This window comes from Protopterus annectens, chromosome 1.part2 (genome assembly GCF_019279795.1).
Source record: "Protopterus annectens isolate FY-2018-M chromosome 1.part2, PAN1.0, whole genome shotgun sequence".
Taxonomy (NCBI): domain Eukaryota; kingdom Metazoa; phylum Chordata; order Ceratodontiformes; family Protopteridae; genus Protopterus; species Protopterus annectens.
In genome coordinates, this window is record NC_056727.1 from 1,240,487,549 (window position 1) to 1,240,515,523 (window position 27,975).

The following is a 27,975-nucleotide window of genomic DNA, read 5'->3' on the forward strand; positions in this document are numbered from 1 at the left end:
TTTAGCCCTGGCAAAAGCCTTAATTGACATAGATGCAGGGGGCCTAGCAGCTCCACGTGCAGGAGTAGATATATCTAAAGGGATAGTATCTGATAAATCCTGAGAACCTGTAAGAGCAGGTGGAATTTCAGTAGCAGATTCAGCCATGCTGGATGAGGCCTCGGTGGGCATGTTTTCGGCCGAAGGAAGAACCGCGGACTCTGTTTCAGCCGAAACAGAGACACTCGCGGTTGGCTTAACTGCGGTTTCGGCCGAAACCGCGGACCGCGAGTGTCGGTCCTTTTCCTTATGCTTTTTAGCTAATTGTGAAGTCGGAGTCTCCGACGGCATGTTGTAAGCAAAAGCGGAGCCGAAAAACTCCTCTGCAAACTCCGACCGACGTCTAAGTGTCCGTCGGTTGAAGGAAGCACAGGCTAGACAAGTTGCTACGTCGTGGTCTGGGCCTAAACAAGGTAGGCAGTAAGAGTGGAAATCTTTGAGGTATTTGTTTCCCACAAGTTAAACAGTTATTCACTTTTTCTGACATCGGCTGAGGCAAGAAAGAGTCCCCAACGGGGTACTTAGCTTTTTAGAAGTCTTCGGTAGTAGCAATCTCTGGTTCTGACCGACCGGCACTTGCGAACAGCTTCTGCTTCGGGCGCCACGCGGCAAGAAAGACTGAGGAAAATGGCGTCGGCTGATGCCTTTATACCCAATTAACAGCAGCTATGACGTCGGGTAAAGTGCGACATCAGCCGAGGCCAGACCCAGACTTTGGAATCAGGCCGACCGAAGGGCTGCCTGAGGCAGGACAACCCATTTGTTAGGACTGCAGATGCATCCTTGAAGGACATCTGCTTCTGCTTCAGGCACCGAGCGGCAAGAAAGACTGAAGAAAATGGCGTTGGATGCCTCTTATATACCCCTGGCGCACTGACGTTAGGGAAGAAGCGACAGCAACCAACGCCGGACCAAGACGTTGGAATTCGGGCTGACTGCAGGACCGCCTGATGGCAGGATAACCCCAAGTGTGATGACTGCAGCAGGGTAACACGATGAACATCACAACTACCAAAAATCTTGCCAGAGAGAATATTTCTAATGGAGTGCTTGAAGAGAAGTTGAAACTTAAACCAGTCAGGATTTTGCTCAGTTCATCCATGCTTTAGTACCCTCCCCAAGATCAATGAACCAGAGTCATTCATGCAAATGCACTGCAATGCTTGCAGCCACAACTCTGGCGGACACATGGTTCTTTAAGCTGGAGAACATGGCTGCTTGATTCCTACTCTTCTTTTTAAGCCCTTTCTGACAAACCTATAGCCACACACGCATTCTGTGAGTGACACTTCTCTATAGGTACACTATGGGAGTGAAGGTACACTATGGGAGTGAAATAATTCAGCACTATTAAAAATAAAGTATTTGAGCAAGCTCTTTCCAAGCCTCCCCTTCACTCAGAACTCCCTGGCTTGTGGCTGAACACCAAGACTCGGAAGAAAGAACCTTCTTCAAGGCCGCTGTCAAGACAATGGGGTCATTAGGATTGGTCACTCTGTTGGAGGCTACCACAGTCGATGAAATATCCTGATTTCAAGGGTACAGAGACTACAGTGTTAAAGTACCTTGGTGGCATCACCCAAGAGGTGAGCATGCAGCCTTCAGTGGCATGCCTGAACAAGGGTCTTTGGGCCACTACCTGTTTTGCTGCATTAAGTAAAGGAACTAATCAGTTTCTGGGTCTGTAATCTACAAGCATTTCATCTTTCACATAATTACAGAAAGCTGGCATGAGTGGCGTGGTAACGTTTTGCTCAACTGGGACCCAATATGATGCCACCTGCTTCAACAGAACTTCTCCTGTTGTCAGAAGATAGGTCTATCAATGAGACAGTCACCTACTGATTCATCAGTATAAAGACTAGACCATCCGTCATGCTGGTATTTGTTGGTGTCAGAGAGACCTACAGAGTTGGGATTGGTTTCTTTAGATTTAATGAAAAGAAATGCTGCATCCTTTATATTTGGGACTGACACCAACAGTCTTTTGGCCGCAGCTTTGAGTCGTTTTAGCAGCCTCTTGAATGTAAAGGGGATCCAAACAAGACTGGCACCAAATCTTGATTAGACTACTGTCGCTGTGGCCTGGCAACAGCATGCCTTTTACAGGTGTCCAGCTAAAAGTACAGTAAACAGGGCAGCTGGAAGAGTTCTCCACCTTTCAGGTAGAATTAACTGTAAATGCCCATCATAATGGCACAAAGCACCCATCACAGGGCATTTCAGTTTCATGTAGTATAGGACAATGGGCTGTGGAACCTGCTCATTAAACAAAGGGCAAAAGAAACTGACAAACAGCACCAGAACGTTAAAAAGACAAAAGAAAAAGTTTGTTTACTCATTCGAGTAAGAGTAACACTGAGGGAGTAAACTTTGCTCAGTGACTGAAGCAGCCCATCTTATGACCAAACTTGGCATAAGGAAATTGGCAACATGGATGCCAGAGAAAAAAAAATGCCAGAGTCGTCGTTCCATGCGCAGAGAGGCAACAATGCTAGCAGCATACAGTCTTGACTATTATTAAAGATGGACCACTTCTTAAAACGATCAACCGCTGAGATAAGGTACCCTGAGGATGACTGCATTTACAACTGTAAGATGTGGTCATCATTGACAGTGTCTAGCACTCAACGGTGCCTACTGTCTTTCCAAAATGTGAGAAATTTGACGTGTGTGTGTGTGCCTGTGTGTCTGTCCCACAGGCAGTCCTGTAATGCAAGAGTAGTCCATCCTTATTTGACAGGTGACACTAAGTACCAGATTCTCAAGGACCCTTCTCCCTCTTCAGACACCTTCATGAAATCCTCTATAAGGAAACAGAGCTGGGATGGGCATCATACAGACCTTCTACAGTGGTCAACGCCTCTCTCTTCTTTGGACAATTCTAGGCCAGCTCTGGAGAGGAATGTCCAAAAAACTAAAGGCAGTCATCCAGCCTGCCTAAGCTTATAATTACAGGAAGAGAACCCAAGCCAAATCATCTGGTGAAAACACATTCCCCTCAGCATGCTACTCTGAGCTGCTAGGTATGACCATAGCATCAAGCCAATCAGATTTACATGCAGGTAAGGGAAAGCCCACAACTTCCACGATTCCAAATTTAGAGAGGTTTGCCAGCTTTTACACAACCTGGTCAAGAAGTAGAAACAAATACAAAGATGACAACAAATATGGGACCTTAGCTGCAAAGTAGCAGAGGGGAAGACACACAGACACACAGACTATACCTTGTCAAAAGCTTTAATCCCATTTTCAGACAGTAAGGTGAGCTTTCATTTACAGACAGTAAGGTGGAAAGTTCCTGTGGTCTAGAATCCAAAACACAAAGTCTTCCCTAGTTTTCTTAGTTGAGATATCACTCGTCTCCACTGGAGGTTTGGAGAAAGCACCCACCTACTGGCATGACCCAAGGTGCTTTTTCAAATCTGTTCTTGAAAAACTAGTCAGGATACAATTTCACTGGCTCAGGATACAATTTCACTGGCTATTTACAAAAAGCACCAACCTTCTACTGAATGAAGGAAACCATCTGGATGCCTGCAAAAGTACAGTTTTGTACCTACCATAAATGTAGATGTCCGATAGATATGCAACTGCAGTCCTTACATATGGGTTGTCCTGCCTCAGGCAGCCCTTCGGTCGGCCGGATTCCAAAGTCTGGGTCTGGCGTCGGCTGATGTCGCCTCTTCCCCGACGTCAGAGCGGCTGGGGTATAAAAGCATCAGCCGACGCCATCTTCTTCAGTGTTTCTTGCCCCAGATGCCAGGTGCCCTCCAAGGAAGGCTAAATTTAGTGAATGGATAAAAATTCCAGACATGCAAAACACTAATAAACAGATACACCATAACAGATATCCCCAGCTAATATGAAAAGGGGGGAGTGGACCCTAAAAAAGAGAATTACAGAGGGGTAGGAGGGAGGGAAAACCTGACTGCAGTTGCATATCTATCGGACATCTACATTTATGGTAGGTACAAAACTGTACTATGTCCTTCAAGAATGCAACTGCAGTCTTTACATATGGGTTGAATACCATAGCCAAGCTGGGGGTGGTAGGATCCAAGATAAGGATGGTGTAGCTAAAATGCCCTGCAGGACTGCAGAAGCAAAGCCTGCTCGGGATCTGGAATATAAAGGCAGGTTGTAATGTTTGGAAAATGTATGCACGGAGCTCCATGTAGCAGCTTCTAGAATGTCCTTTGTAGCCACCCCTCTTAGAAAAGCTGTGGAGGTGGCTGTCGCTCTGGTGGAGTGTGGCCTGATATTGGCTGGCACACCTTTTCCATGGAAAGAGTAGCAGAATCTGATGCAGTTTCCAATCCATTTTGAAATTGTTTGTTTGGAAATTGCCTTTCCTTGTACTCCAGCAGCGTAAGCTACAAATAACTGGTCTGACTTTGTTGGCCTTTGTTCTGTCCAAGTAGTAGCGCAATTGCCTGTGTATGTCCAAAGTGTGCAGAAGCTTTTCTCCTTTATTTTGAGGATTGGGAAAGAAAGTAGGCAGGTGAATTGCTTGATTTAGAGAAACCCTGGATATCACTTTTGGCATGAATGAAGGACTGGTTCTTAAAGAGACTCTGTCCTGATGGAAAATGAGAAATGGAGGTACTGACATGAGGGCCTGTATTTCCGAAACTCTTCTTGCTGAAGTAATTGCCAACAGGAAAACTGGAAGATGCTGCTGGCTCAAAGGAGGAAGAGTTAATTTTTCCAAGACGAAGTTGAGGTCCCATGCAGGTACTGGTGGTTTTCTTGGAGGTTTAATATTCTTTATCCCTCTTAGAAACTGTCTTAGCAAAGGATGTGAAAACACAGGTGGATCACAGTTGTATTTTGCTGAAATTGCTGAAGCATGTATTTCTATGGAAGAATATGAAAGGCCATTGTGAAACATTTCTGCCAAGTATTCTAGTATCTGTGGGATGCTCATTACTGATGCATCCTGATCCTTGTTGGCATTCCAGATGTTGAATCTCTTCAATTTGGCTGAATAAGTTTTTCTGGTGGAAGGTCTGCGTGCTTCCAGTAAGATCTCTTGAACTTTTTTGGAGAGAGAGAGAGAGATATGGGGAGAAGTCATGGAACTCTCCAAGCTGTCAGTTGCAATGTTTGCAGGTTGGGATGAACAGTCCTGTAATTGTGCCGAGTTATAAGCAGAGGCCATTGATGAAGGTGCCACGGCTTGGTGCAAGTTATGCTCCTTAGTAATGGATACCAGTGCTGTCTTGGCCAGTCTGGAGCTATCAAAATGCCTTTCGGTTGTTCTGCTTTGATCTTCAGTAACACCTTGGTCATTAATGGTAGAGGTGGAAATGCATAGATTGAGAATTCCAGCTGAAGGAGAGAGCATCCATTCTCCAAGCTTGAGGATGGTGTGTCCTTGAGCAGAACTTCTTCAGATGATGATTGAGGTGTGATGCAAATAGATCTATGTCCGGCCTTCCCCATGCATGAGTTATTTGTGAAAAAATGTCTGGATGCAACATCCATTCGTGCGGGTCCATAATGTTTCTGCTTAGACTGTCTGCCAGAACATTGTCCTTGCCTGGGACAAACTGGGAATGCAACTGTATGTTCAGTTTCAGGGACTTTTCCCAAAGAGTCATTGTTAGTCTGCAGAGGGGGTAAGAATGGGTACCTCCTTGCTTGTTTATGTACCACATAACAGTGGTGTTGTCTGTCTTATTAGCAGATGGCCTTGCTGAAGAAATTTTCCGAAGGCCTCGATTGCATGAATCACTGCCAACATCTCTTTTTGATCGATGTGCAGATGCAATTCTCTGGGTGACCATTGACCTTGAATGCATCTGCCCTCCATGTGCGCCCCCCATCCATGATCTGAGGGGTCTGTTGTAATGGTTTGGCTTGTTTGAGGTTTGTTGATAGACATGCCTTTGTTTAGCTGGCTTGCTTGTGCCCACCACAAAAATTCCTTTTGTAGACATGGAATGAGTGGAATAATTGCTTCCAAGTTGTGGCTGTGTTGAGACCACAAACTTTTTAGGTACCATTGTAGTTCATGTGTAGTCTTGCCAGTGGAATCAGAAGAATGCAAGATGCCATGAAACCCAGGGCCTGCAGGATTTTCCTTGCAGTCATCTGGGTGTGCTTTGCTAGGCTTTTGAAGTAATCTGGTAATTGTTCTTGTTTTTCTTCTGTGAGGAAAGCCATTTGTGAGTTTGTGTCCAGTTTGGCTCCTAGAAAAATTATTTGTTGGGATGGCAGTAGTCTTGATTTTTGAATGTTGACTGTGTATCCCAAAGCCTGTAGTAAGTGAATGACATAGTGCAAGTGTCTTATCAAGGCTTGCTTGCTGTCCGCTTGTATAAGGCAGTCGTCCAGGTAAGGATATATTTGTATCCCCTGAAGTCTGCAATGTGCAATTACTGATGCCAGGCATTTCATGAATACTCTGGGCACAGTAGATGAGCCAAAAGGCAATGCTGAGAATTGATAATGCTCTGACCCTGCAAGAAATCTGAGGTACCTTCTGCAGCTGTGTGATTGGGACATGCAGGTATGCCTCCTTGAGGTCCAGAGTAACCAGCCAAGACCCCTTGCCCAGCATGGGAAGAAGTTGCTGTAACGTCAGCATTTTGAATTTTGGCACAATGAGAAAAGTGTTTAGAGCGGACAAGTCCGGTATAGGCCTCCATTGCTTTTCTTTTCTTTGAACAAGGAACAGTCTTGAGTAGAATCCCTGGCCTTGTTCCTGAGGAAGAACCTTTTCTATTGCTTTGATCTGTAGTAGCTTTGAAACTTGTATGAGTGCCTCTGCCCTTTGATTTTGTGGCAGGTTTGGCATGCCTTGTCTTGTTGACAAGGTATGGAAGTGGAACCTGTAACCCTTGTCTATCATGTCCAAAATCCATTTGTCCTTTGTAAAAACGTGCCAATTTTTTGGAAATAGATAATTTTCCGCCTAAAGGTGCTTCTCTTTGAGCCTTGGTCGGCGGTGTCAAAGTCAAGTCATTGTGATTGTCCCGTCCCTGCGGAGCAGTAGAAGTTCCTGCGCCACTTCTCTGATTAGTTGGTTGCCATTGGCGGCCCCTGTAGGAGCCTCGGTATTGCCCTCTACCTCGAGCATGCCTGTTTTTTCCCCTTTGGAACTTGTCAGTGTCTGGAAAGGACCAATTCTTCGAAGGCCAATTCCTACTGAACCTTGGTGGCTGAACCTGGAGGAAATCTTTGACTGTGTTTGTACTGATTTAGCCTTTTCCTCAATTGATTTCAACACACCCTGTGCATTAGCACCAAACAGCTTGTCTTTTTCCAGAGGTGCATCTAGAAGCTTTACTTTAACATGATCTGGTAATGTCTGTTCTTTCGACCAAGCATGTCTACGTACGACGGCCCCTGTCATAGCTGCCGCCCTACATGAAGCTTCCAATGCATCATAACCACACTGAAGAAAATGACTGCTAACCTGCCGAGTATTATGAACCAAATCCTGCAAGGCCTTTCTATCTAAAGGCTCAGGAGAGGCTAACTTTTTCTGCAAATCATCCATCAAGAAATCCTGATACTGAAACATATGAAAAAGGCAGTTAAGTGCCCTCATGGCAAGGGTGGATGAGGTATAAACTTTACCCCACCTCTCCAGGGACCTAGATTCCCTGTCTGCGGGCAAAGGATTTTAGGCCGTGGAAGTGGCCACTCCTTTGGGCCCCTGAGAAATAGTTTCTAGATCAACAGAGTGGGCCTTAAAGAGATGTTTATGAGTTTCAGGAACCCTGTAATATCTGTCTGGCTTGACAGGAGCAGGAGGGAGAGAATCAGGAGAAGTACTGGAGTCTGCGAACACATCATCCAATACATCTAACACTGGGGGTAGAGCTAAAGGCCTGTGCTGGGGTAACTTAAGGAAGGTCCGAAGCCTTTTCCTGGAGTCGGAGAAATCCTGGCCCTGCCACTGAAAATGCTCTCATGGAATGGAGAATTTCCCCGAAAGAAATATCCTCAGGAGGAGAGGCAGAGGGAATGGATTCATCAGCATCAGAATCCTCGTAGGCCGGGAAGGATTCTTCCTGGGAGTCTGAAAGGCCCGACTCACCAGAGGCTTCATCTGAGGAAAGGGTATCTGCCTGCTCAACCCTAGGCATTTTGCTTGAAGGCGGCTGAGAACCTCTGTCTGGATGAGCCGGAGAGCCCCTAATTAAAGAAATTAGATCTGCAGCTAAAGTCATGATCTGTTTATCAGAAGTGGGACCCTGTGAAAAAGATTTAGGAGGGTGAGACTTAGCCTGGCTGGCAGCCTTAGCACGTGTGTAGGCCTTGATAGACAGACACAGGAGGCCTAGCTGCCCCACGTGCTGGAGCAACCGGCACCGGGGTAGCCTCCGGGACCGAAGTGTGCGGTAAAGCGGTGTCGGCCTGGAGCGGTAGAATTACCGCCTCCGAAGAGACCGATGCACTCGCGGTAGGCTTTAGCGTGGTGTCTGTGGAAGTCGCTGGCTGCGAATGTCGGTCCCGGTCCTTCCGTTTTTTGGAAATATGTGCTGTCGGTTGTTCCGACAGCATGATATAGGAGTAATTTTCCCAAAAAAAGTCTTCAGCAAATTCTGCCCGGCGCCTAAGTGTGCGCTTATTAAAGCGAGCACAGGCAGCACAGGCCGAGACGTCGTAGTCTGGGCCGAGGCAGGGAAGGCAGTAAGAATGGAAGTCCTTATGAGGTATTAGTTTACCACAAGACAAGCAATTATTAACTTTTGCAGTTTTATCTGACATTGGCTGAGGCAAGAAAAGGTTCCCCAACGGGGTACTTAGCTTTTTGATGACTTCGGATCTGAAAACACAGGAGCTGGCCGACCGGCACTTGCGAACTGCTTCTGCTTCGGGCACCACGCGGCAAGAAAGACTGAAGAAGATGGCATCGGCTGATGCTTTTATACCCCAGCCGCTCTGACGTCGGGGAAGAGGCGACATCAGCAGACGCCGGACCCAGACTTTGGAATCCGGCCGACCGAAGGGCTGCCTGAGGCAGGACAACCCATATGCAACGACTGCAGTTGCATTCTTTAAGGACATCAGCAAAAATGGCATACGGTAGGAGAGATTCAGAATAAGGTTTGATGCAAGGTTCTTAATCTTTCTTACCTTAGATATTCATGAAGAAAGGCAAAGAAGCAACAGGTCACTTCAGAGCAGACTTCATGAGGCTGGGAGCCTCTCTAAAAGTTAAGCAATCAGAGAAAGACATAGAAGAATGGGGGAGGCTTCATCTTTAGCCTCAGAAAAGAGAGGGCTCTTGATTATTGTAAATTAACTTCTCAGGATATTAAGGAAAATAAAAATTCATCCGCAATCCTAATGCAGAAATTGTCCTGAGTTCATCCTGCAAATAAAAGTGATGAATAAATAAAACTATTGTTGGGAAACAGGACATCACATGTTGATGTAACACCAGATCAGGAAAGGCCTATGTAAGGCTTGCTGCTTCAATCAGTGTTCACAAAAGATGTGATCCTCAGTCCAAGATGACAAATTTTATTCAGTCTGAGGGAAGAGGTCAAGACAGCAATTTCCCCAACCCAGTATTTGACCAAAGAGCCTTTACTGAGAGATCTAACATCATGTGAGCTACCAGAGCTCAGTCATGCTCTAGTTACTTTAACTATGGGAGCACTCCAGCATACATACTCATAATGTGGTAGTGCTGACAATCCACCAGCACTTCTTTTGTAGTCCAAGCCTGATAATGCAGGGAAACTAACAATCAAGGTGGGAGATCATGAGTCAAGAGGTTGTCTTATGTGCGAACCTCCTTAAATTAAATTGGTGTAGCACCAGCCCATGACTATTACACCACAGGCTCATGTCAGTTCTTAAGCCGAATACTCTCCTCAGCAGCCAATATTTTTTTGTGTTGATACAAACCTAACACTAATCATTATACCTCCAGATGATGGCTGGCTACTTACTTCACATGCTGATCTCCAAGTATGTAAAGGCAGGTGCCAGTATGCATCTTGGCTACTTATCTGGCAACTGCAAGAACAGAATGGTTTATAGCATTTTCGGTAGTGCACGTGGGAAATTTCTCACAGTTAATGTTAGGATAAAGAGAAAACTGTGCGAGTGACAAAACAGAACTGAGGTACAGGGCTAGATGTAGTGATATCACAAGATGCTCCAGCCACAGGTGTGGCCCAACCCCTTTTGTTAAAATGGGGATATCAAAAAAGTAATTCCAAATGACAACCCAGGCCAGTGGAGAAGGCCTCCTGACTCTGATCTCAGTTTACAAATATCTAGTGTAGCTATTTGAAAAAAAACTATATCTGACTGCATTCATACAAAATAAACTTTCTCTCTTAAAACCTAGTTGCCTCGTGGTTTGAGCGTCTTTTCAGGCTTGTTGGCTGTTGGTGAAGCACCCTCCAAGAGGAAAAAACGCTGAGAGAAGAAGGGAGCCACTTTTGAGATTTTAAGTATTTTTTCTCTGTTTATTTGCTAAGTTTTTCTGCATAGCTGCCTAGCTTGAGCATTTTCTGGCTTGTTAAACTTGATTTCTGTATTAGTAGCTGTATTTAGAGCACAACCAAAAGCTGTTTGCTGAATTTCCTGTTTGCACTTAATTTTAAATCGGTTTTTTCTTAAAACTTGCATATTTTCTGTCCTTGACCTAGCACTCTTGTGTGGGGTCATTTACTGCACTGTTATAACTTGATATTACTTGTGAACCTCTGCTATCTCTGTAAAAACAAAACAAAAAAAAAAATCTTGCTTTTTCCCACTTTTCTGAGAGTTAAAAAAGTTCAGTTACAGGCTTGCTGTTCCTGAACTGTTTGAAAGTTTCTGTGAGGCCATTTTTGCTTGGGCTGAAGGAGGGTCTCTGTGTTCATCAGTGGCAGTGACTAACATTGAGCAGCTTCCCTGCCCCCCGGAGAGGTGGTTACTGACTTGAAACTGTAGTTTTATTGGCCACTAGGGGTCATTTCCATAACTCCTTCATCTTCCTCTCTTAAAACCTAGTTGCCTCGTGGTTTGAGCGTCTTTTCAGGCTGTTGGTGAAACACCCTCCAAGAGGAAAAAACGCTGAGAGAAGAAGGGAGCCACTTTTGAGATTTTAAGTATTTTTCTCTGTTTATTTGCTAAGTTTTTCTGCATAGCTGCCTAGCTTGAGCATTTTCTGGCTTGTTAAACTTGATTTCTGTATTAGTAGCTGTATTTAGAGCACAACCAAAAGCTGTTTTCTGAATTTCCTGTTTGCACTTAATTTTAAATCGTTTTTTTTTCTTAAAACTTGCATATTTTCTGTCCTTGACCTAGCACTCTTGTGTGGGGTCATTTACTGCACTGTTATAACTTGATATTACTTGTGAACCTCTGCTATCTCTGTAAAAACAAAACAAAAAAAAAAATCTTGCTTTTTCCCACTTTTCTGAGAGTTAAAAAGTTCAGTTACAGGCTTGCTGTTCCTGAACTGTTTGAAAGTTTCTGTGAGGCCATTTTGCTTGGGCTGAAGGAGGGTCTCTGTGTTTATCAGTGGCAGTGACTAACATTGAGCAGCTTCCCTGCCCCGGAGAGGTGGTTACTGACTTGAAACTGTAGTTTTATTGGCCACTAGGGGTCATTTCCATAACTCCTTCATCTTCCTCTCTTAAAACCTAGTTGCCTCGTGGTTTGAGCGTCTTTTCAGGCTTGTTGGCTGTTGGTGAAGCACCCTCCAAGAGGAAAAACGCTGAGAGAAGAAGGAGCCACTTTTGAGATTTTAAGTATTTTTCTCTGTTTATTTGCTAAGTTTTTCTGCATAGCTGCCTAGCTTGAGCATTTTCTGGCTTGTTAAACTTGATTTCTGTATTAGTAGCTGTATTTAGAGCACAACCAAAAGCTGTTTGCTGAATTTCCTGTTTGCACTTAATTTTAAATCGTTTTTTCTTAAAACTTGCATATTTTCTGTCCTTGACCTAGCACTCTTGTGTGGGGTCATTTACTGCACTGTTATAACTTGATATTACTTGTGAACCTCTGCTATCTCTGTAAAAACAAAAAAAAAAAATCTTGCTTTTTTCCCACTTTTCTGAGAGTTAAAAAGTTCAGTTACAGGCTTGCTGTTCCTGAACTGTTTGAAACTTTCTGTGAGGCCATTTTGCTTGGGCTGAAGGAGGGTCTCTGTGTTTATCAGTGGCAGTGACTAACATTGAGCAGCTTCCCTGCCCCGGAGAGGTGGTTACTGACTTGAAACTGTAGTTTTATTGGCCACTAGGGTCATTTCCATAACTCCTTCATTTGTCCTCGGAGGAGTGGTTTAGGGCAGTGACTTGTGGTTTGTTGGCCAATTTGGGTCATTTCCTGTCTTTTCCAGCCCCTGCTATAAAGCACGCTTTAGCGAGGCAGCGCCGTTAAGCAGGTTTAAACTATTCGGGCTACCTAAAGTCCACTCTTCAAATTTTCCCTTAAAACTACCTTCCTCGAACTATACTACTGATCTAATCAGCGTATCCTATAATTAAAAGATCATCTCTACTTGACTCCAAGTAGACTATTCTCTATCTGTTAAGCGTAGCACTTGCTCCTACAGTACTTATTACCTTGATACGGCACTCTTGTCATAGATAGTACCCCAAAAGGCAACCCCCATTTCTCGGTCACCCACGTCCCGGAATCTTTTTAAAGTTTTTTGTCTATTCCTTCTAGCATGTCGAGGGATCAGTTGCTAGTGTCCTCTCCTGCTCAGCTGGTGAACCTGGGAATATTGAGGCAATGTTACAATTGCCTCATGTACACAGACAACCCTCTCCTCCTCCCACAAAACACAAATACATGCGAGATGCAACTACACGGCCAAACTGGAGGCTGAGCTCTCTCAACATAGGACTGGCAAGACCAGTCAGGAGGAGAAGGTTACCACACACACTATAGACCCAGTCTCACATATTACCATTACAACCTCAAATCATACACATAAACACACAAAGACATACTCGAGGCTCTGATCAAAAATCTACCAAAACAGCAGAGGCCACCAAAGCAGACACCCAAACAACCACCACCTCAGAACACAACACCTGCAACACATAGACCTCACAGTCAGAGTGTCAAACAGTCACAGCCCTTAAGGCCAAACACAATGCCAGACACACTAGTCATTGGTGACTCCATAGTCAGACACACTGACGTCCGCTCACCAGACTGAGTAAGGAGAAGGTCACAGTAAGCTGCCTGTCGGGCGCTAGAATCCGCCACATAACGCAAGCACTCAGGTCTCTCAACAGCAGGTACAAATATGATTCAGTCATTGTCCACGCTGGTGTAAACGACCTGAGACGCACCTCCTTGGACTACATGAAAAGAGACATTGAGGAGCTCTCTGATTATGTAGCCCAGACAGGTATGACCCTGACCTTGAGCAGTATCCTACCTTCACCAAGAATGATGCCACAATACAGAGATAAGATGATCAGCTTTAACAATTGGCTTAAACACTGGTGTCATTCAAAGGGGATCCAGTGTCTGTCTGCCTGGGATGACATGCTGGACAAGCCACGCTGCTTAGCAAGGGACGGCTTGCACCTGTCACCCTGGGATTCCGGATATTGGCAAAGGCTCTTGCCACCCCATAGTGCCTTTTTAGGCAAGGCTCAAATTCTAAACCTACCACCCTAGAACACAAAAAGGAAAAAACTAAGGGTAATGCTGCTCAATGCCAGAAGTCTAAATCTCAAAATGCACTCGAGGCCCTTCTCAGTATGGAGAACATCGATGTCTGTGCTGTGACAGAAACCTGGTTCAAGGCTCCTGAGAGCACCCGCGCTATCAGGTTTTACCTCATATCATGCGTTCGCCCCAAAATCTGGACAATACCAAGAAAGGAGGGTATCCATATTCATCAAGGACACCCACACCTCAAGACTGGTGGCAACGCACGATGCATCGGAGACCATCCAGGTGCAATTAACCATAGGCAAGACTGCTCTGCAAATTGTAGCATGTTACAGGCCACCCTCACAAACTCAGGAACCTCACATGGCCTTCCTGAAAACACTAGAGGGGATAAATGTATCACCAAACACCATCATACTAGGTGACTTCAATTACCCTAATATAGACTGGGAACACTACTCAAGCCCAAACACCCTAGCCCAAAAGTTCCTGGAATTCATAAACTCAAATGCCATGGAACAACTAGTCACCATCCCACAAGAGGAGATAACATACTTGATCTCATCATCACGAACATGGGAGCACAATGTTCAACACCGGAGGTGTACCCCTCACTGGTGAGATCAGACCACAAACTAATCTCGCTGGAGGTCCTCATCCCACCCCCACCTGAAATAAAAAGACCACAGTAAAGAACTTCTCAAAGCCGACTTCACACTTCTAAAGACTAGTGTGGTCTCCTTTAAGGCCCCGAGGCGGAAAACAGTACTCAAGCGCTGAATCACTTACAAATGCCTTCTACCAGCACCTGCAGGACTGCATGGATAAGGCAATCCCAAGCAAAACAAAGACTCTTTGTACCAAAGGCAAGCATCCAGTCTGGTGGACCCCAGCCATAAACAAACTCTACAACAAAAGGAGGAAGCTACTACAAGATAGAGCAAAATCCTTAAAAGGTAAGACACCCTTGATCACTATAAGTAAAAACTAAGAGCTCTCATAAAATCATCCAAAGCAAATTTCGAGAGAAAAATAGCTAAAGACTCAAAAGACAATCATAAGGCCTTCTTTAGCTATGTTAGAAACCTGGGAGGAAACTCCCAGATATGCTCAGAGCTAGTTCAAAATGATGTGAAGATTACTGATCCTACAGACATTGCCAACATACTGGCTGACAGGTTCAGTGCAAACTTCTCCCCCAAAAGGAGAGATATCTATACCAAACGATTGCAGCCCCCAAACATCTCCAGCCCAAGTGAGAACTGCTCTCTCCAAAGCAAAAACACAGCATCCATGGGACCTGATGGTGTCCCCGGCTGTGTGCTCCATGAACTCAATGAGGAATTAAACCCACAGCTAGGACAGCTGTTTAATCAAAGTCTTACCTCTGGATACGCACTCCAGGAGTGGCGCACTGCAACTGTGGTACCACTTCACAAAGGCGGTGCCTCCACCGACCCTGGAAATTACCGCCCATTAGCTTGACAAGCCTTATCTGCAAAGCCATGGAGAGGATCATAATGGACCTCATAAATAAAGACATAGGGAATTTGCAGACTTTGGATCCAACCCAGTTTGGCTTTGTCAAAGGCAGATCATGCCTTTTAAACTTGGCTGACTTTTTCGAAACAGTCACCAAAGCCATTGATGAGGGAAAGGCAGTCCATACAGCCTACCTCGATCTGGCTAAGGCCTTGATACAATACCCCATTCGGGTATCATTGAAAAACTCATCAGCTTAAATGTCAACCCATACATCACAAGATGGGTTGCAAACTGGCTGAGTGACAGAACCCACAGGGTCAGAGCTGCTGGCGCCATGTCAGACTCAAAGCCTGTCACAAGTGGTGTCCCACAGGGCTCAGTCCTGGGCCCACTCTTGTTTGGCATCTACTTTTCAAGTACAAGCAAACACAGGAGGGTTATGGCTGACAAAGTTTGCAGATGACTGCAAACTGGGCCATAGTAGAAAACACATCTGACACAGATATCCTTCAGAAGGGTCTCACAGAAACGGATAACTGGTGCCAGAGCCACGCCTAAAGTTAAATGCCAAAAATGCATAGTCATACCCTTCGGGAAAAACAAGGTTACCCCTAGCTACCAAATAGGTGGCAATCCACTGAGCACAGAAGAAGTTATCAGGGACCTGGGGACCCAGGTTGATAGTAGTCTGTCATTCGACACCCATGTAGCTAAAGTAGTTAGGAAGACCTTCTACATTGCCCACCTTATCATGAAGGGATTCTCATCTAGATCAAGGGAGGTCATAGTCTCCCTTTACTCATCACTCATCAGACCAATGATTGAGTACAATGCCCCATTCGAATGTATCTGACCCGACACTTGCAGCAGCTGGAGAGGCCACAAAAGTTCCTCACCAAAAGGATAAAGGGTCTCAAAAATCTGTCCTATGCTGCTCGACTGAAAGAACTCCAGCTCTATTCAGTCGCCACGCTTGCTCAGAGGTGACCTTTGCCTAACATACAAGGCCATGTCAAACCCAGATTTGATGAATATGCTTCACCTCAAAAATCTAGATCCATCAGAGCCACAAGGGCGGAGACTTAAACCTTGACACGGCTATTAATAGGACGTGCTGGAGGGATAGATTCATCACCCAAAGACTCCCTATGCTGTGGAACAAAATCCCGGTACATGTGAGGCAGAGCACCTCGCTGGCCTTGTTCAAGAGAAATCTTGACCAATGGATGGGAGATCGCAGATATACCCCAGGGATTACCTCAGTGTCACTGCTCGACAGAGGCACAGAAAAATAATGGGTATAGTTCCCCATACTAAAGGGGTGGCCTAAGCCACAAAACGATGGGCTAGGCTTGTAAATGCCCTCGGGCAGATAGCCTAGTATGAACCTATGAACCTATCTACCATTTAAGGGTTTATTCTTACTTTTCCTAGGCTGAACAAATGATCTGTCCTGTGCCAAGATGCACAATATTATCACAACTTCTTTCCCTAACTAGCTTATTTGCTGTGCATTAGAACAAGTCATCTGGGCACCCGCATATGCTGCTAGGAATAAAGACAACTAGCCACAGTCAACAAACAAAACTGCTCTTCACCCTCAGCTTCAACTTTCTCAACATTTACAATTGGTCCAGAGGCATGTAATCAGCATCTTCACAAATGAAGAGTGGTGAACATTCTAAAAGAAACTTAAACCAATATCTAGCTCTACAAAGGAACAAATTAAAATGTACTAACATAACAAATATCTACTGAAGGAAGCTGTAAAAGATTTCAAGCATGACATAATGGATGTACAATGGCATGTTTCAGTTGAAAACATCACTGTCTCACTACTGCCTTACTTGTACTTACAGTGGTGCTGGTTTCCATTGTATGATATGCAAGAATTAGCAGAAGGGAAAAAAAATAAATGTTCTCTTGGGAAACACGAGGCTGCAACACCACGCTTCTTAATTCTCCTAGCACTCATACATCTTGAAAATGTTTGTAATCGACCTATGGAGTTAAAAGAATAAGTTATTACTACTGTGTACAAAACACATTTGACAGACCAGATTCATAACATGCGATCTCACATACCTTTCAGTACCAAAGGACTAGAGAAAGATATTTTACTTATTTATTTTAATCAGCATCAATTGCTTGGTTGTTCACAAAATGCAGTCCAACATGAGAAATGTACTCCCAAATTTTGTCTGCGGGGCACATACCTCTCAACCTCTTAGAGCAAGAAATCTGGACAAAGCCACAAATAATGGGGGATAAAGGCCCAAAAATAGGGACACTATTGCTCTTGCAAACTTAGAAAGTTGCTAGAATAATAGGTTTTGCATTATTATGAATTTTCTGACAGATACGAAGTCTGAAAATCAAATGTATGCCATTGTTTTCAGAGTTCAGTCTGGGGACCCAGGTTGATAGTAGTCTGTCATTCGACACCCATGTAGCTAAAGTAGTTAGGAAGACCTTCTACACTGCCCACCTTATCATGAAGGGATTCTCATCTAGATCAAGGGAGGTCATAGTCTCCCTATACTCATCACTCATCAGACCAATGATCGAGTACAATGCCCCATTCGGAATGTATCTGACCCGACACTTGCAGCAGCTGGAGAGGCCACAAAAGTTCCTCACCAAAAGGATAAAGGGTCTCAAACATCTGTCCTATGCTGCCCGACTGAAAGAACTCCAGCTCTATTCAGTCGCCACTTGCTCAGAGGTGACCTTTGCCTAACATACAAGGCCATGTCAAACCCAGATTTGATGAATATGCTTCACCTCAAAAATCTAGATCCGTCAGAGCCACAAGGGCGGAGACTTAAACCTCGACACGGCTATTAATAGGACGCGCTGGAGGGATAGATTCATCACCCAAAGACTCCCTATGCTGTGGAATAAAATCCCGGTATATGTGAGGCAGAGCACCTCGCTGGCCTTGTTCAAGAGAAATCTTGACCAATGGATGGGAGATCGCAGATATACCCCAGGGATTACCTCAGTGTCACTGCTCAACAGAGGCACAGCAAAATAATGGGTATAGTTCCCCATACTAAAGGGGTGGCGTAAGCCACAAAACTATGGGCTAGGCTTGTAAATGCCCTCGGGCAGATAGCCTAGTATGAACCTATGAACCTAATGATTTGCCAGAAAACTACAATTTTATGAGAAATGGACCAAAAATGAGTAAATCTGGACATTTGAGAGGTATGCAGGGGTCTGCCTGATCTCGTATACCATATCATCATCACTCACCTTTTCCAACTAATGACAATCCAAACATGCAAGTAATAAAAATTAGATATACAAAAACTCCCTGCAACCAATTTAAGCAAGGAGCAAGCCCCCACCCAATTTCCTTGTAGGTATGCTTCATACGCCATTACCTCCGTATTTACATATACCAACCCTAAAGCCAAATAAGTTCTGGGAAAAGGGAATGGTCCATTACTCCTTTTACCCAATGTATGCAAGCACTGCAACACAAAGTAAATGCATTACTTTTATTTGACAGATTGCCAGACACCATCAAAACGTGCATTAAATAACAGCACAATAGTACAAAAACCATGCTTGACATAATAAAGACACAATAAAGAGGGACACAAGGTCTTCCAATGGATTCATCTGCTAATGCAATAGAACAGACACCATCAAAACATGCATTAAATAACAGCACAATAGTACAAAAACCATGCTTGACATAATAAAGACACAATAAAGAGGGACACAAGGTCTTCCAATGGATTCATCTGCTGATGCAATAGAACAAAGGCAAATTCAAAACCAGAGGTAAGTAATGAAAAAAAAATCTCCACTTTTTTAAACCTCCACTAGAGAGTCGCCAAAATACTGTTATTAAACTTTACTGGTTTGGCAGTAAAAGTACTAGGATACAGTATGAACAAACATTATGTATAAAAAAAATGAGCTAGTACAAGTGTTCGATGGTATCAGTCCACCATTTCTACTATGCCTCACTAATTTACAACTTGAAGCCAAGAATGGGCAAGTAGCTGGCCACAGCTTCATCTCAATGAAAAAGCATTCAGACATTTTCTCCCCCCCCCCAGATACTCTGCCATTAGAAGAGCCTCCCAACTAATGTACCATATCCTGCTTTAAGTAGGATCTGTCAGCAGGTCTATCATACACCTCTACCTTGTTTGCTACAAGACAAAACTGGAAAAACGGGGTCAAACATTTGACACTGTAATGCCCTACAAATCTAGAAAATAATGGAAGAACACCAACATAGAGAAAATCTGGGTGACTGGCTGACCATAAAAGCAGATCTTTTGAGGGACAGACTGTGTTATAATGAAGCGAGGGGCTGCTTCTAACATTTTTGCAGAACTTTACTTTGAAACTGATGAGCATCTCTCTGCATATGATTAACTCCCAATAAAGGAGGACTCTTATTCCAAAAGTTCAAGTTAACTATGCTGGTCCAATAAAAGGCACTGCATCATCTCTGTTACAGTGTGTTCAGTTAGTGGACTAGTACAGCTTTTACTCATTTTTCTACCTTTGCAAACAAGTAATCTCCTGCTCCTCTGGCACCAAGTGGCATACATGACATAATAATGCTGCTTTATCAGCAGTGCTTACACCACTCATACTTTTAGAGGAACCACTTCACCCATAAAAACAAAACAATCAACACCTGTTAACTAGGTTTAAAACTACCATCAAAAATATGTCACTACTATCCAAAATGGGGGAGGGGCAAATCACCCACTTCTCTCTCCAAGCTTTTCACTGTCTGGGATATTCAACTAAATTCTGCCCCTACACTTACATGACCTAACTCTGCTTCTACTCTCATCCCAGTGTAAAACACTCATCCTACCCATCCATATCTCAAGTACATTCGAATAGTCAGCTTTAATTCCCAGATAATTAGAAACAAAGCAGATGTATTATTTTGTCACAGCTTCAGTTACAACTATTACAGATTAGCAAGAATAGTAACCTTTAAAGAAAGCATGACCCCCGATTTAAAGCCAACAACAGCTACACAATATATTTAAATAAATGGACCGGGTTCTAAAACTGGGAGATCAGTTAATGCATGTTTAAAACATTCAGTTTCTATGATAAACCAAAAGCAGTCTTCAACAGCCCCAAATGGCTTTTGATCTAGATCACCACTGAATGTCATAGTTCACTGTACGCAATACATCACCTCCAGCATAGGGAACTAGTCCTCACAGCTGAATACTTGATACGCTTGGACCAAAAGCAGCCTCAAAAGTCAAAAGATTTTGGATAAAGTCTTACCCAATTAGTCACAACCCCAGTCGGAACAAACCCCCTTACCTGGGCACAATTCCTTGCTTAATCTACTTATAACAACTTCCTCACAACATATAAAATCCATTCATTCAAACTCCCTCTAATATAATGGACATTTGATTAATCTCAAACTAAAGAACAAGGTCATTTCTGACCTACAGCAAGCTGAGTGCTACATATACAACTGACAACCCAGCCGCGGCTCTCCGCTACAGCTTACTTGTTGAATCCATGCTAGAAACAGTCCATGAGGTTTCTTAGAGGGAAAAATAAAACCCACAGATCACCTCATCAGTGAGAGAAATACAGCTTGAAATGTACAGAAAGCAACAATCTTGAACACCTGCAGTCCTTGCCTGAACTAAAACAGATGCAAGCTAGCAATAAAATAAAAAAGGTAAATCCATCTCTGTGTAAGAAATTAACCTAACTTTTCCAGACCTAGGCAATTCTAAAAATTAGATCAAAAACATAAAATACTTCAATGATAATAAATCTCCCCAGAAATAACCAGCACAAACCCCCTAACTTGCATGCACTTTATAAGTACTTGCACGAATGCATGGATCGTGCTATCCCTAACAGAACCAAGATGCTATCTGGTGGTCTTCTGCCATAAACAAAGGTCTTCTGCCATAACTCTACAACAGAAGAAAGAAACGGTTGCAAAAAAAGGAGTAAAATCCCATGATTGGAGGAACTCCCTGGTCAGCCTCAGTAAGAAGCAGAGATCCCTCATAAATCATCCAAAGCTAGTTATGAAAACAAAATTGCCAATGATTCTAAAGACAACCACAAAGCATTTTATAGCTATGTCAAGAATCTCAATGGCAATACTCGGATCTGCTCTGAGTTACAGCACAATGGCACTAAATGTACAGAACCAACTGATAATGCCAACATCCTGGCAGATAGGTTCAGTGCTAACTTTACCCCCCACCCCCTAAAGGGCCCATCTCCACACCAGACAAATGAAAAGTTCATGCAATCACGGCTGCACAGGTAAAAACCTCACTCTCCAAAGCCAAGAACACAGAATCCATGGGACCTGACAACATCCCAAGCTACCTTCTACATGAACTACAGAAAGAACTGGCACCCCACCTAAGTACCATGTTCAGTCATAGCCTCGCCTCAGGCTTTGTGCCCATTGAATGGCGCACAGTGACGGTTATTCCACTCCACAAAGGGGGAGCCATGACAGACCCCAGGAACTACCCATTAGCTTGATGAGCCTGGTCTGCAAGCCCATGGAACGTATCATCATGGAACTCAAACAAAGACATTGGAGATGTCCAAAACTCTGGACCCCACACAGCTCGGATTTGGCAGATCATGTCTCCTAAACCTGATAGACTTCTTTGAAATAGTCACCAAAGCCATAGATGAGGATAAGGTGGTTCACACAGCCTAACTAGATCTCTCCAAGGCGTTAGACACCATCCCACACACTGGAATTATAGACAAGGATTTATACCTAGTTTAGTGAGTTTGTCACAAGATGGGTTGCCAACTGGGCTTAATGACAGAACCCACACTGTGAAAGTAGCAGACTCCAAATCAGACTTCAGACGAGTGACAAGTGGAGTACCACAGGGTTCAGTCCTGGGTCCTCTCCTGTTTGGTATCTATTTCTCTCAAGTACAGGCTAACACAGAAGGTCTTTGGCTAAGTTCACAGATATCGAAACTCCTAACAATGTGGACATCCTACAAAAGGGACTCACTGAGACAGATGCCTGGTATCAAAGCAATGGCCTCAAGCTCAATGCCAAAAAGTGCACTGTCATCCCCTTTGGTAAAAACTCTGTACCCATGAACTACCACATAGGCGGTAGTCTACTTAACACCAAAAGTGTGATAACAGACCTTGGGACACAGGTGGACAGTAGTCTCTACTTTGATAATCACATTGCCACAGCGGTCAGGAAATCCTTCTACACGACACACCTCATCACAAAAGGTTTCTCATCCGGGGGGGGGGGGGGGAAGAGGTCATTGTTCCCCTCTATTCAACACTCATCAGACCGATTATAGAGCACAACGCCCCTTTTGGTATGTACCAAACAAGACATCTACAACAAATGGAAAGGCCACAGAAATACCTCACAAAAAGAGGATTACTGGCCTCAAACAGATACCCTACGCAGACTGTCTCAAACAACTCCAGCTTTACACAGTCGCATATCGCCTACTCAGAGCCGATCTCTCCCTAACATGCAAAGCTATGTCAAACCCAGAGCTGCTGGACATGCTCCACTTAAAGAAATCCCAATCCCTCAGAGCTACACACACTGGGGACCTAAACCTTGTCACCACAATAAACAGAACATGGTGGAGGGATAGATTCCTGTCCCAGAGGCTTCCCACACTCTGGAACAGACTACCTATCTATGTCACACACAGCTCCTCATTAGCACTCTTCAAGAAAAATCTTGATAATTGGATGGGAAATAGGAAATTCACCCAGTGGATCACTTCTGTGGCTCTGCTTGACAGGGGCACAAGAAAATAATTTTCTTGGATGGCAAAAGCCAGGGTACCTTTTTGGCTAGGCTTGTATATGCCCTAGGGCCAATTGCCTAGTACCTACCTATGAACTTCAAAAGGAGTATCACACCATCCACCTCTACTACTAAACAATGCCATCTCTCAACTACGCACTATTCTCAGCCTCCTATTCCTAATAGCATAAAAACTCAGCCTACTCCTCCTGACACTACAATACTTCCCCCATTCTAATTTTAAGCAATTATAGCCTAAATTATGAGAAAACTACTGGAAAATGGAATCCAAACAGTATGCACACAATCCTTAATCCAACAGTAACTGCGCAAAAATAATTTGTAAACATCTTTAACAGGTCATTCACCCCCTTCTCTGCCCCACCACAATTCAAGTGCTCAATGATAATCCCCCTACTCACCTCATGAATATGACCCATCTCAACTATACCCCACCTTGAGTATAACCCATCTCTTATACTATGACCCATCATTAAGGTCTTTGACAAACTTTCTACATCACCTCAGATCTTCACAACAAATATGGACTGCTAACAGACTCTCAATGTGGCTTCCTCACAGTACACAATACCCAAACTTCCATATAGTCATAAAAGCGATCTACATCTCCCTCAAAAAATAAGAGCTTACTGTTACTATTTTACTACTGACATAACCATTGCTGACACTGTAAAACCATTCCATACTATTAAAAAAAAAAAAAAAATAATGAAATCCTTACCCTTTGTTCAAACCCCACTGCACAGTTTCAGAAATATCTAATGGAGCCTTTATATATCCAGTCAGTTAATCCATTCTGTGTTTTTTAATGATGTAACAACCTACATTTCCTCCACAAACATTAGCCTATACAACAATACAATCCTTCATAACTCAAGCAAAACCAGAAACCACAGTACAACTGGACGTATAAAAAGGATTTCAATTAATCCGAATCACTGACTGAGAAAATATCCACAACATTAACCTCTCAAACACTGCATTAGGGCTCAGAGTACATCAGAAATTTAACAAAACGAAACCCTCCGTGATCAAAAGTACTACTCGGCAAGAAAGACAGATTTTTTGAAACAGTCAAGTGCACTTGCATTCAAAGTTCTGTGTCAAGACACCAAGCTCTGTAGCTTTGTTTAAAGTAAGAGGAGCATCTCTCACTCTACCTTATGATGGAAGTTGAGAGGACTTTTGGTTATTGCATAAGGAAGCTCTTCGATTGGCCCATTAATTTAAAGAAACCGGCTAGAGGCAGCCCAAGGGTATACAGACTTCCCCTTTTTTGAGTAAGGGTAAGGAATGTTAGACCAACTGTGTTTCACAAATGAGTACATCTTGTTAATACATTGTTCTCTAAATGTACTTATTTCCTCTCCAGTGCCCTTTAGTATCCCAACATTACTCCTTCATTTCTGTTATACACTACTTTTGCCAAGGCATTTCATTGGTTTCATTTCATCAGAAAAGCTGGGGGGGGGGGGGGGTTCAGCCCACTCCACTCAACCTCGCTAATCCTGGACTCACTCCGCTTCCCCACCTTAGCCCCAATCTCTCTCGCCCCCTCTTACCACTACAATTAAAATTGGTAACCCCCACCCTTTCATTCAATCTGCCAATCAATGCTAGCCTTAACCCCACAAATGTCTTCTCAGAAATTGCTCACAATTACATCATAGCAAACCACTATTGAATTCACTATTCAGTTTAACTCCTTCCACACTCTTCTACTGCTGAAACAAATTATTGCCATGATAAACTCATCCAAGCTTTACACCATTACTAACTTTATAACCCAACTGTAATCTTTTGCCTCCTCTTTTTTTTAGCCGCCATAGAAACTTACTCTCATGTTCTTCTCGGCCTTTAAACCCTCCTTAGCTACTCACCCTTTTCTCAGCAACATTCCCTCCACACTTTGTTTATCCACTCTCCACACTCAGTGTGAAACTGATCACCGGGCAGTGAACACTGGAAACTGCATGCTAGGTAACGGAAAACATCTCATATACACACACACATATGCGCACACACCAAACACCACAGAACTAGAAAAAGGTTCTATGAAAAGGGAATATAAAACAAAATCAAAAAGATGAGACTAACTAGACCAAGTAACGAATGAGAGGATGACAAGACATATGGAGGGAAATGCGTGAAGGTGCACTCTCTTTTCGTTGGATACAACATTTTGGTACAAGCATATTTGACATGCTCTGAGGGAAAAGACAACCTAATAGAACAGATCCAAACAGGAAAGACTATCAGAAAAAGCAGTAGTGAGACTGAAGGGTGTACAAACAGAAAAGAACTGAGGTGGTGGGCTAGCTATAAAATGGAAGGGGGGAACCACACAAAACTAATAAAGGATTCAGTACAGGAGGATATGAAACAGTGCTGAAGAACAATGGTGGGATAAAGGTCATCATCAGGGGAACACTGATGAATGCAGAAGAAAAGAAAGGAACGGGGATAAAGGAACTGGGGAAAAGCCTGAAGGGTGTACAAACAGAAAAGAACAACTGAGGTGGTGGGCTAGCTATAAAATGGAAGGGGGGAACCACACAAAACTAATAAAGGATTCAGTACAGGAGGATATGAAACAGTGCTGAAGAACAATGGTGGGATAAAGGTCATCATCAGGGGAACACTGATGAATGCAGAAGAAAAGAAAGGAACGGGGATAAAGGAACTGGGGAAAAGCCTGAAGGGTGTACAAACAGAAAAGAACAACTGAGGTGGTGGGCTAGCTATAAAATGGAAGGGGGGAACCACACAAAACTAATAAAGGATTCAGTACAGGAGGATATGAAACAGTGCTGAAGAACAATGGTGGGATAAAGGTCATCATCAGGGGAACACTGATGAATGCAGAAGAAAAGAAAGGAACGGGGATAAAGGAACTGGGGAAAAGCCAGAATAAATTAATGGAGAGAAATGCTGTAGATCAGAGAAAAAGCAACAAGAATGTAATTAGCAAAACTATTACAGAGCAAAACAATGGCACTGGAGGGACGGGTCTATGTTAAATAAACTAACTCTTGAAATGTCGAACGTCATATGGTAGACACCATATGATCGACCAAGTTCGAAAGTTGACTAACAGCACCGTGCAGTGCAGAATGGGAGAATTTCCCTTTTCTGCACTGAAGTGTGGTCTCGGGGTTGGTATATTTAAGTAGGGGGGGTGTGGGGGGTGCAGTGGGGCTTGCCCCCTTGCTCACACCGTTAAGGTATGTTTTTCTCTTTTTATTATACATTCAATCTTTCAAACTTCGATGATATGTTTTCGAACATACGGTATTCGAAGTTTTGGAAGTTTGAATATATAACAGAGACCCTGGAGGGACTAAAACCACCAATTGCAGTACAAAAGATTTTCCAAACGACAAAACCCAGTAATATATCCTTTTAAAGCACAAAACCTCTCTAGTGCCTCAGCATTAAGCCTTCCAAGAGATAAAAAAAAAAAGAACACCTCTTATAAAGAGGCATCAATTAAGAAAAACAAAGCAATTGGACAAATTAAAAACAAACAATATAATACAATTCTCTACAATAAATATTTCCAATTGCATTCCTGGTAAAGTCCACCAGGTGTCAAAGTGTAACAGCTTCTTTGAACTGTAAACTTATTTTTCAAACTAGTTACATTTGTTGCTTTAATTTGTTCAAGAATACAACCTCTCAATTTTGAATAAGCTCCCCCATGTACAGAATTAAAATGAGAAGCAATGGGACTTTCTATCTTATTTTTAATATCACGAATATGTTCCTGCAATCTAACCTTGAATGACCTTTTACTCTCACCTATATAGAAAAGACTGCATGGACACTTGAGTGCATATTATGCCTATAGTATTACAAGTAAACTTTGCTACCGGTCTAAATTTTAAACCATTAATTTTATCAAAAAAAACTAGTAACATGAACAAACTGAACAATTTCCACATGTCCAAGTACCCAACCTACCAAACTCACTACCTATATTTATATCAGGTAAGGAAAAAGTTGCATGTACTAACATCTTTCAAATTACGGCCCCTCTTAAGAAATTGGGGACATGCCATACATTTTTAAGTTTATGTCTTCCCTCCACCAGAAAAGGCCAATAATACTTTATACTGGCTATAATTTCAAATAGTATATTATAGGAGGTAACAAAATAAATTTTCCTACCTCCTTCATTCTTCTTCCTCTGCGATATATTATGTTCCCTACTATTTCCTTTATCTTTTTCTGGAAAACATAACTTCTCTAGAGCCTTTTTAAATAACTCCCAAAGTATATTCCCCATTTTTAAAATGTTTTTATTAAAGGATATATTACTGGTTTTTACCGTTTGGAAAATCTTTTGTACTGCAATTGGTGGTTTTGGACTATATGTGATATGGCCAGTGATTTTTCCTTTATATAACTACCCTGAATATTTCATGATGAAGGGGTAGAACAAGGTCAGATGACCATGGAACAATATTTGGGCCAGTCTAGAGAGACTAGAGAGGTGAGAGAGATCCAACCGGAAGGTACCTCAATGCCTAAAGCAAATGATGCTGTTAAATCTTGGGAACGTATTTTGGTGGAGGGGGTTAAAAAAAAGATCGCTTAACCCATTTCAGTGCGTGGATCGACCTAATGTGGTGAACGTTTCTTCAGAAACACAAGACTCTCTAGATTCTCTTGAAAAACTTTTATTTAAAGAGAATTCTTTACATTTCAATATTTTAAGCCTGCAACGTTACATAGATCTCGATACAACACAGACAGGGATACGTTTTGTTAAGTCCCCTACTACTCAGTTTAATATTACTGATGCAGTAGATAATTTGAAACCAGGTGGGCTTCAGCAGCCCATAAACGTGTAATGGAATGGTTACATATTCTCATTGAGAGAGACAGTTAAACAACGCAAGATAAAGACAGATCTGTTGCACTAATTTGACTGCACAGTTTAATTTGGAACAGTTCAATCAAATATTGGGCAGCTATAATGTGAAGTTGGAAGAGGTTTCAAATGACATTATTAAAAG

At 43.1% G+C, this 27,975-nt stretch overlaps 1 protein-coding gene across 2 annotated transcripts in view; it reads right to left on the minus strand.

Annotated features, from left to right (window-relative positions):
* The window catches only part of MTFR1L (mitochondrial fission regulator 1 like), a 462,922-nt gene that overhangs the window by 305,707 nt on the left and 129,240 nt on the right, over positions 1-27,975 (minus strand). For both annotated transcript variants that reach the window (XM_044060114.1, XM_044060115.1), the window contains exon 2: positions 16,987-17,130. In XM_044060114.1, coding sequence (XP_043916049.1) covers positions 16,987-17,004 — 18 coding nt within the window. In that variant the 5' untranslated portion in view covers positions 17,005-17,130. The remainder of the gene's footprint in view (positions 1-16,986; positions 17,131-27,975) is intronic.